The 11,011-nt window shown below is 32.3% G+C and overlaps 1 protein-coding gene across 1 annotated transcript; it reads right to left on the bottom strand.

The window, feature by feature from the left end:
• Positions 1-2,064: 2,064 nt before the first annotated feature.
• LOC117690624 (uncharacterized) lies at positions 2,065-4,714 on the bottom strand. The gene is made up of 5 exons (XM_034475051.2): positions 4,320-4,714; positions 3,779-3,880; positions 3,205-3,348; positions 2,780-2,861; positions 2,065-2,557 (listed from the first exon to the last, which is right to left on the bottom strand). The coding sequence occupies exons 1-5, from the start codon at positions 4,476-4,478 to the stop codon at positions 2,364-2,366; spliced, it is 681 nt and encodes a 226-aa protein (XP_034330942.2). The 5' UTR covers positions 4,479-4,714; the 3' UTR covers positions 2,065-2,363.
• Between the last annotated feature and the right edge of the window lie 6,297 nt (positions 4,715-11,011).

Genomic DNA, 11,011 nt, shown 5'->3' with positions numbered 1-11,011 from the left:
ATTTTCGTACTAAAACTAGCTCATTAATGCTCTTTAAAGTTCATCTTTCTGTTATGGTAAAGTTTAACTTTACTCGAATTAAATGCCATTAAATATCAACTAAACAAAAGGAATAAATAAATATATATAAATATATATATATATATAATATATATATATATATATATATATATATATATATATATATAAAAACCTTTCTGGTTTCACTCCTCTTTCAGCATGTTGAATAAACTAAATCATGGCCAATAACTGTAAGTCATATAATTTCTTTTAATTTCATAATTTTAGAATGTACATGTACAAAAAAATACTGTCACAGAAAAAGTATTTACAATCGTAGCGGGAACAGTCATTAATTCAAAATGTTTTTTAATTAAACATCCACGAAAATTCCTCCTTTAGCTTTGGTTTCTCTTGCTCTCGAACTGAGCCAATTTGTCTCTTCTGGAGAAGGCGCCTGCTCCTCGAAGAGCATGTTTCCTGGTATTTCTTGTCCAGGCTCTGCTTAATGTTCCTCCAAGCATCACTCTCCCAAGAGTATGGATGCGAGATGAAACCTTCATCTGCCTCCTCGTCACTGGACATCAGTTTGTGCGAGTCTTTGGACTTCAGTACCCCTAAAACCATGTTCTTCTTTTCCGTTGTCCAGTTCTTTTTCTCAGCAGCCTGAATTCTGCGTCGTACCTTCTGCACAATGAAATGATATGATAATGATGAATGTCCCAATAATTAAAACTAAAAGATATTCTTTACATTGAATTTTTTATCATTGAATTAGAAATACAAGATTGAAGAATAGGCTCGATGCTGGTTGTAATGCACTATTAAACTGATCGAAGAATTTGTGAACTAATATATGTAGATATTATGTATAGAGTGTTGCCTGCATCACAGTAAGAAACTTGTCAAAATCTATCAATCGACTTCATGATTCATTTGTATTTTGTACAATCATACTATTTTTCAAGGTTAAACATCAAACACTTTTACGATAAACAGTAGAAAATTTTATTACACCAATGATTTATTATGTTACTCTATGAAAGTAAATATAAACTGGGTTGAAACCAGTTTTGGGTTGTTTTCTCTGCAGAAATCAAAGTCATGCTTTTTCATTTGAAAGTAAAAATCATTGCAATCAAGTTCATGCTCAAATAATAAGGTAGCCTTTGATTTTTTTAGACCAATTATTATCAAACTATAGAATATAACTGGTAGGTTTTTCATAAAAATAGAAATTAACACTCAATTTTATAAACAATGACCAATGTAGGGAGTAATAATCTGCCTTATAGCAATGATGGGGTGCTTGAAAAGTATTTTAAAACAACTTGCCTCTTTCTTCCTCTCGTATGTGGCCTGCCTCTGCTTATGTAGTGTTTCTTTATTTCTTGATTTCCTGTTAGCAGCTTCTTTTTTTGATGTAAAGTATCGTTTTACAGCAGCTATGGAAAAACAAGAAAAAAGACATACAAATATTGAAATAACCAGCCATCATTAATATATAAAGTCAGATAATTTAAAAGCAATGAATATTTATTCTACAGCACAATAACAAGAAGCATTAATATCTAACTATAGGGGATAACTATTGTACATATGCCATATGCTGTTGTGCATTATGAAAAGCTTGACAATCAGTTTTGACCCCAGAATAGAAAACTAAAACAAAACATAAATAGTTAACATACTTTTTAAATTATCATGTATTACATGTATTTTGTCCACAATGTTCACTTCATAGTCTGAATGAAACACCCCAACGTATATACAATTATCCCCAAAATATATCTATTTAAATGGGAAAAAGTTGACGAGTTGACAAACCTTTTTTTATAATCCCATTTCAGCTCTATCTCCTCTCCATTTGTAAAATATTTTTTCACAGCATTCTTGAGATAAAAATAAAGAATAAAAACTTAAACAACATGAATGATCATGAATGGGTACTAGCATTTTTGATGTTAGACCATTAAAAATGTTATTTAATGTAGTTCTTACTAAAAGAATGGTAATTCAACTGCTCTAACAATTTTGATGCTGACCAGTCTGCAGACCCAACAACAGAAATCTTGGCCATTGACTTCTATGATATTGCTTATTAATCAATATTTGTCCAGTTGTTAATCAAAATGGAGAAACAGCTGAGCGACATGAATGACTTGCTTGATAGTTGACTGTGGTTCAGGTAACATATGATTTTTGGACCTTCAGACACTATTATTGGCCTCGGGCAATAAATATTGTCTCCAGGTGCAACAAATCATGTTGCCATTATACCCAGTCATATTCAATAACTGTGTATTATGCTGTCTGCAATTAATATTTTAAAAAATTGTTTAAAATTATAGATGCTTAAAGCTCTAGCAAAATAAAAGGCAGATACCAACCCTTATTCGATTTGGAACAGATACTGGTTCCTTAACTTCATCTCTTTTGTTATCAATGTCTGTTCGAAGTCCCTTTAACTCCTTCGTCAAAACTCCTAACTGACTAAGAATTTCTCTTTGGTTTTGCAGTATTTCTTTAATATGCCCATGTAGACCTTGGTTTTTCCCTTTGAAGAAAATGGAATAATGTGAATATAACCATAATCAAATTGTTTTAAATGTAATAGAGTAAATAAATATTGTACCATGACAGCCATGAAATCAGTCTGGCAATTATCATTAAGCATTACTCATTTGGTCAAAATTATCTACCTTTTATCATAAAAAACTGTTAGGTTAAACTATGACCTAAATTGATTTCATCTCAATCTTACTTCTGTCACACATACCACTAGATTTTGAGCTATTCAAAGATGAAAGTCTTTCAGATTGTCCAGACTGGGTCTTTGATTTCTTTGATTTTGCAGTTTTCTGAAAGAAAGAATGAATTACATTAAATAATATCATAAACAGTTAACAATAAAAAAGAAGTTGTATAAATGAGTATTTTATTGTCAATCGGGCCCCACCGTCACCAAAATTTTCAAATCACTCAACTCAGTCCTCAACTCAAATCCTTAATAGAAAAGTGCATAAATTTGAGGTTAATATTTATACTTGAGGCTGAGTATTGACTTGAGGAAAGTTGGTGAGGCTGGGGCCAGGACAAACTACCAAAGTTGTCTATGCTTTGTGACTGTACGTAAACTATATGTAATATAATATAATATAATATAATTTCATCATCAAAATCAGTAAATGAATACAATCTCACCTCTTTTTGCATATTAGTTGCAGCAGATAAGTATGTTTCATCTTCTGATTCTGTGTCTTCTTGAGCACATGCAATTGCAAGTCTTCTTGTTTCTTGCCTTCGTTTCCTAGGTGACCGCCTCAAAGGAGTGCTTGTTGTAATTTCCTAAACAGACATCAAGTACTATGTATTAATATTTTTTATATAAAAAATGGAAAGGCTCCCTAATGCACTTGTCTTTCACGGACCTTTTTTATGGCTTATAGTTGAAATAATTGGACTTTCATATAAATTTAAAACTTAAAAAGTTTTTAAGAGTCCAAGACACCCTGCAACATTTACTTTTTAACCAATTGTGAAACTGTCTATATTGCAAAACTTGGATGTCTATCTCCGTAGTGAATCAGATAAAGCTCAAGTCTACTGAACCACAGGTCCCTAGTTAAAATACAGCAAGGACTTTTGTTTACATGAATAACAATATCTTTTTTATGCTATAATTCTATATAACTATAAAGAAATACAGACGTTTTCGCCTAGTGCACATGCAGATACTTTTTCCTTGAAGATTAATGAAATTAAATTTAGTATTTACCTTTGTGGTATCATCAGTTTCTGAATTTGGCATGAGAACACTTCTCTGCGTTGCTTTTTGTGATTTCTTTCTGGGTGACCGCCTTAAGCTTGCAGAGGGTTTCTGAAATTCAGAAGAATATTTTGTTCATATCATATAATATTTCTTCTGTCACTGAAAGGGGGTGAAATAAAATAAACTTTAATAGTTACAAAATAAATATGGGCCTTCAAGGGATAATAGGTCCCAGGATTCGGTTGTACAATCATGTAAATAAACAATATGCACAATAAACACACATACAATAGGGAAGAGTTGTATAACTGAATTTAGCTAAAGGAGACAGACATGCAATGAAAAAATATTTTTTAACGAAAAAAAGGGAGCACAGTCCTGTCCACGGGCATTGGAGAGAAACTGAATATTTATATATGAAAATTGAAAACCTTTGAACGGTTTCAAAGACCAGTGATTGAAATGCCGAAGTGAATTCAGTACATGCAGCGGCATTTGCAGCCTATATATAGAATTTCTTTGTACATCGAAATTTAAAGAACCCTACCTTTGTCAAGATAGACTCGGAGTCTGAATCGGAAGTTATCGAACGAAAGGCGTCCCTTTTTCCTGTTTCCAGGCTTTCGTCCGTCTCTGTTTCCATTGTCTCGTCGATTTGTAGATGAAGACTTTCATCGTCCGTCGCACTAAAATCTAACTCCGACATAATTTCATCTGTCGAAGTCTTGGGGAAATTTTCAAACTTTATGAGAAATGGCTTGTGCGCTCTTTGCTCTGATTGGTTCGCAGCATCAATGTCATCATCTTGCCATATTTGGATGTACCAAGGTAAGCGAACATCGAATAATTCGTATTTTATTTACCACTATGATATTGATATTTAGCTACAAGTTCGAATATAAGTTAATTTGTTGGTTATTTAAATAAAATAGATTTTAAAAATGTTAAATACGCCGATATTCATAAAACCAAATCAAAGTAAATTCATTTAAGATTATTATGACCGCACATCCAATTCCCTGTATCAACTATCCAACCACACTATTCTGCACGCAAATATTGGCGCCTTTCAAGAGTTTGCGAGAGACAAAGGAATTTCAAAGACAGATAGAAGTTATTGCCCAACGCTTGGATCCCTTTTATTTGTTAATTGTAAGTAGCGATTTTATAAGGATTTACTATATTTTGTTTAATTCATTTTTTAACGAGGTGCAATAATGAGAATTTATGATAGAAAAATGTCGTCGGAGCAAGTTGGCCGGTTGGCAGAATGATAGTTTATTTTACCATATTTCTAATCGAATTGTTTTCTTTTATCATATAAACAAAAAAAGATTCATAATGCACAAGAAAATTCAGTAGTTATTCGTAGTTCGTTAAAACTTCACCCCCCCCCCCCCAACTCGAGAAGATCCATCGACACCCCCCCCCCCCAGCTTGGAAAATCCGAAAAATGAAAACTTATCACACGATAAATTGCCCTAAAATAAAATATTAGTATCAAATGAAAATCGGAACCAGCCAGAAATAATAGGTTTAGAACCCCCCCCCCCCCCCCCCCAACAAAAAAAAAAGTACCCCCCACCCCACCCCCGGCCTCCTTTGGTAAACAAAACTCTTTGGGGGAAATATTTCTGTTTCCGCGCAATTCAACTCTTATTAGAGATATAGCAAATTTTGGCTGTCAAGAAAAGAAATATTTTCACATGAATTAATATTGATTTGATATAAGAACTTAAGTATAATAGTTTAAGAATGGGGGGGGGGGTGCACTTGTTGCATTCCCTCTGCGCCCAATCTATCAGTATGTGTAAATAAACTAAATTTCTCCTGTACAATTAAGTACAACAAATTTATTATATTAGATTGTAAAATTAAACTAGAAACAATTGAATCGGAATCGAAAATCAACTGACCGGAATACGATTTAAGAGTGAGTGTCATCATGCATGCATATATATATATATATATATATGATAATGCAAATAAAGAGATGTATTCCTTGTCACCCTGTAGGTACATGTAAGTATCTTTACATTTCTTTGTCTACATGTAAAACAAAAACCGAAATTACTCAACAGAAAAAAAGGAATGGCTTAAACAACAAATGTTGACTTTTTAAAGTGTACGTTAATTAGCTACACGAGTTCATGTTAATATATCTGTACATTTTAAACTAAACAGGTTGAATTTTGGTTTTAGAATTTTGAAATATAAACATTTTTCTCATCAAATACTGTTTTAAAGTAATATAAGAGACTAGGATCCTGTATTAAAAATGCAAACAAACCCCTGACACAAAGGATTCCTTTCACCAATCAATTTTATGATAAGGATTAACATTTTATCAATTAGCAATTCTCTATCTCCTTGTCAGTTCACATGTGTATATAGACACATGCTGATTTCTTAAAAGAAGTAAACACTGTAAGTCAATGTGGTCACAGTATGGAGTCCTGTTTGTAACCAGATTTAACAGGTACCATGTTTTGACATTACTGATAACCTATATGTTTAACGCAAATACATGGAGCTGGTCAGTGGTTGTAAATAAGATGAAAGGAAAGCTTTTATGATAACCATGGACCCATGTTGTTTTTATGAAAGCTTCAGATAGTACAGTACATTTAACATGCATGAATTTTGTGAGCTTGAATTTCTAATATTCAGTCAAATATTAAATTTTTGTTAATTAAGTATTTAAGTCAGGGAAGATGTATTTTCAATTTAATGTAATGATTGATACATGTCATAATTTCAACACTTTGATTAAATACCCTGGTGCAAATAAAAGTTTATTTGGAGTATCTTAATATAATATATAGATGAATTTTAAAGATATTTTTGTTACATTAACTTGAACTTAAATGAAAATTAATACACAAATCATATGTAAGATTACAGAGCAGGAAGTAACCGGTAATAAATATTATATGCAGAGATTATTCAGCCTTTATACAGAAACTGAAAATTGTGAAATAATTTGTTTTGATTTTTTTTCTAGACCAATTAGCTACGTACATGGGAAAACGACGCCAGAGGTCCAGAGAAGCAGTAAAAGTGAAAAGTAAAAGAAGAAAAATAAGGAAACGAGAAACCCTTCTATTAAATCGGAGCATACCATCAACAGAGGAATCTCCTTCCACCAGCAATATCGATCAAGAAACTTTAGCAGCAGTCAGCGAAGATGTAGAAGGCAATATTTACATTATTTTAGTTTTGATAAGAAAAAGTATGTCTCTTCATTCTGGACAAATTGCACATGTCATTATGTTGTTCTGGTTTTCTTGTGTACATATTTACCTAGGACAGCAGGACTGAAACACTTTTCTTTTTCAACTCAAAGTTTATGTCTGAAATCTCGGTGAATAAACCCAACTTACCAATAAATGACAGCATTTACTAGTTTATATTCCTTGATTTTAAAGAATATTGTGCAATGTTTTAGCAGTAATTATTGTTGATTTGTGTTACAGATTATGAAGATGACTTGAAGAATGATCAGCTTTATAAAGACTTCAGGAAGTATTTGAAAGCCAAAGCTGATGTGGAGAAATACAGCAGTCGACATGTAATCAACACTGTTGATGGAATAGGTAATTATTTCTTTTATGTTTAATTTAATATGTACTATTAAAATTTTCAATGCTGTATACATGATACACTATCAGATGTTTTATATGTTAATGTGATTGTCTGCCAGAAGAAATAGTACTAGAACTATACTTCATTGATTATAAGTTATATTTTATTATGGAATAAGGAATCATTCTTTGAGTATTATGAGGTGATAATTTTGGTCGGGGCTTTATGATAGATTTGATCATGCCCTGACCGAAATTATCACCTCATAATATTCAAAGAATGATTCATTGTTACTTATTTTTACATAATTTTAAGCAATCGTACGATTAAATATTGAAATATAAATAAGCAAACCCCGCTGGCGCCTCAACTTTGCGTCATTTGAAGTTATGGGTTATATAGTACAAAATCGATACGTAGTGTTATCACAGGCTAGACACTGGAAAATGTAAATATTATATATTATATATAAGATTAGGTTTATATGATAAGATATTCATTTTTTAAACCTTGACGGTGACTAAAAGAGAACCCAAATAACAGATTGATATTGGTTCAGCTCATTTTTATACCCCTGCTTTGAAGAAGAGTGCGGTTTACTGTTTTACCCTTGTGTGTCTGTTTGTCCATCCATCCAAGTCTGTAACAAAATTTTGTCGAAGAATTCTGCGCAATGATCAGTTGCAATTGCTTGAAATTTTAAAACACTCTTTGTTGAGGTATATCGGTACTGTTTGAATCACCATCTGTCTATCCATTAATCAATCTGTCTTTTTGAAGGCTTTAATTTTTAAAGATGGGTTTTAAGAAAAAGGATTTTGGTGCATATTTTTTTCTGAAAATTTGTGAATTTACAATTAATTTAATCATGATATATAGATGTTAAAACTAGACATGTTTATTATGATCGATCATTTTGCAGGTATTTTGATTTCTATTACTGATTTACACAGTAAAAATAAATATATGTAATATATATATTGTTTCACGTACAAAAATCTATTGTATGCACACGCTTAATGAAAAGGGTCATAATTATAAATGTGTTATTCTTTTATGCAGTTAAAAGACACATTTTCCTGACAGAGCCATACAAGTATTAAGAATGGATGGACGCAAAAAGAGAAGAATGCACTTGTGTTTTGGCTGTGGGGAGGAATATTCTGGAAGACACATGAAAAGACACAAATGTGTGGAAAAGCAAAGAAAAGAAGTGTTTGAAAGTAGTGCAAATATTGAATGTTCTGGGTCTCAAATGCGTACATCTCCAGTCTGCAACAATGATTCTAATAGCCCAACATTTTGGAATGAAGAGACGGAAGAAGTTCAAGATGATGTCTGTTTATCAGAGTCCTCTGAGAGTGAAGAGGAATTGTGTGATGAGGAATTCATTTTTTTTTCTGAGGAGGAAGATGCTGTTGAGGACCATCCAAGGGATAGAACTGATATGTTAATTGTATCTCTTTTGAAAATGTTATTATGTTGGCAGTCCTTTTTTTACGTGTCTGATTTTGCATTTTCATATTTACTTTTACTTATCAAATCTTTGCTTTACTTGGTAGCAGCATCATCTGAATTAACTCAAGAACTGTACAAAAGATTTCCATCAAATATATATCAGCTGCATAAAAGTATTTTATTTGTAAAAGATAGGTTTCAAAGGCATGTTGTTTGTCCCAAATGTTTCACCCTGTATGATTTTTCTGATTGTAAAAACATAGTGGAAGGTGTAGAAACTTCCAAGAAGTGTAGCAACGTTGTATTTCCAAACCATGCTTTAGCACACTTTCGTAGACCTTGTGGTGAAGTACTTTTAAAACCTGTATCTATGCAAGGAAAAACAAATCTAGTACCTAGAAAATCTTACTGTTATAAAAGCATTGAAGAGAGTTTAGAAATTTTGGTTAAAAGAGAAGGTTTTGAAGATCTCTGTGAATCATGGCGGTACAGAAATGTACCAAATGATATTTTGATGGATGTGTATGATGGTGATGTATGGAAATGTTTTAATGGAGAAAAATATGATTTTTTTACTGTTGAACGTAACTTTGGTGTCATGTTAAATGTCGACTGGTTTCAGCCATTTAAACACACCAACTATTCTGTTGGTGCTATTTATTTAACAATTTTGAACTTGCCAAGGACAGAACGGTTTAAAAAAAAGAACATTATATTAATTGGACTTATACCAGATATGAAAACTGAACCTCCTACGAACACTTTTATTGAGCCCTTGGTTGATGAGCTAAAAGAAGCTTGGCAGGGATTTAGTATGAAAAGTTTTAAATCTCCATCACAACCTGTCACATTTAAACTTGCCTTAATTTGTGTTGGTTGTGACATCCCTGCTAGTAGAAAATTATGTGGATTTTTAGGACATGCAGCAACGAAAGGCTGCAATAAATGTATGAAATCTTTTGATGGTGGAGTAGGGGAAAAAAATTATGGTGGCTTTGATACATGTTGTGAATTAAGGGATTTAGAGAAACATAAAGAAATAGTTGGTAAAATTGTTAGAAGCAAAACTAAAACAAGCAGAGAACAATTGGAAAAGGAATATGGAGTGAGATATTCTGTTTTGTTAGAGCTAGATTATTTCGACCCAGTTAAAATGACTATAATAGACCCAATGCATAACCTATTTTTAGGGACTGCCAAGCGCATGCTTTCAATCTGGAAAGATCACAAACTTTTACAATCTGAACATTTTGAAATCATACAAAACCGTATTGAGGGTATATTTTGTCCCTCTGATGTTGGAAAATTGCCTCAAAAGATGGCCAGTAGTTTAGGATCATTTAATGCAGATCAGTATAAAAATTGGACAATCCTTTTTTCTATTTATGCATTAAAAGGTGTATTACCTGATGATCATTTGGAGTATTGGAGAAAATTTGTTTTGGCATGCAAAATTTTATGTACGCGTACTCTGTCAAGAAGTAATGTTAGAGTTGCCAACCTGTTGTTAATATCATTTTGTAAAAAAATTGAACAAGCTTTTGGAAGTGAATGTGTAACCCCAAACATGCACCTGCATATTCATTTAGATAAATGTTTGTATGATTTTGGGCCAGTTTATTCCTTTTGGCTCTTTAGTTTTGAGAGGGAAAATGGTATTTTGGGATCTGTACCTACAAACAAGAGAGACATTGAAAAACAGCTTATGAGAAAGTTTTTGAAAAAGACAATCAAAGAGGAACTCTAAGTTTAATTCATAAGAATTCAAATTATGACCTCGTTCAAATGTCATCCAAAAATGTTAGAATTGAGTCACTGAGTTGGATTTTTGATTCTTTTGATGGTGTAAAAATATCGACATTGAAAAACTGTACACTGAACGAAAGAAATGTTGTTTTTTTGAAAAGCATGTACAAAAACCTCTATTTCAATGTAGAAGAAAGTAGAATTTCTGTGTGCAATACATGTAGATCAACTAAATATATAGATATCTATGGTTCAGTATTGGGTATCAAAATGGGCAGAAGCAGTAGGTCATCAATGATTATGGCCCACTGGCATGGGGATGGTGGACAGATTTTAAAATATGAAGACATGGAACTATGCCCAAGACCAGGACAGATTGAAAACATTATACTGCACAATGTACTCATTGATGATAAATCTTGTGTTCATATACTAGCTCAAGTTAGATGG

This window comes from Magallana gigas, chromosome 1, assembly GCF_963853765.1.
Source record: "Magallana gigas chromosome 1, xbMagGiga1.1, whole genome shotgun sequence".
NCBI lineage: Eukaryota > Metazoa > Mollusca > Bivalvia > Ostreida > Ostreidae > Magallana > Magallana gigas.
This window is presented reverse-complemented; position numbering and strand designations above follow the sequence as displayed.

Coding starts and splice junctions, on each gene's coding strand:
- LOC117690624 (XM_034475051.2), bottom strand. CDS start 4,478: ATGTCGGAGTTAGATTTTAGTGCGACGGACGATGAAAGTCTTCATCTA. Junction 3,881..4,319: donor CCGAGTCTATCTTGACAAAG/GTAGGGTTCTTT, acceptor TCTGAATTTCAG/AAACCCTCTGCAAGCTTAAG. Junction 3,349..3,778: donor AAACTGATGATACCACAAAG/GTAAATACTAAA, acceptor ATGTCTGTTTAG/GAAATTACAACAAGCACTCC.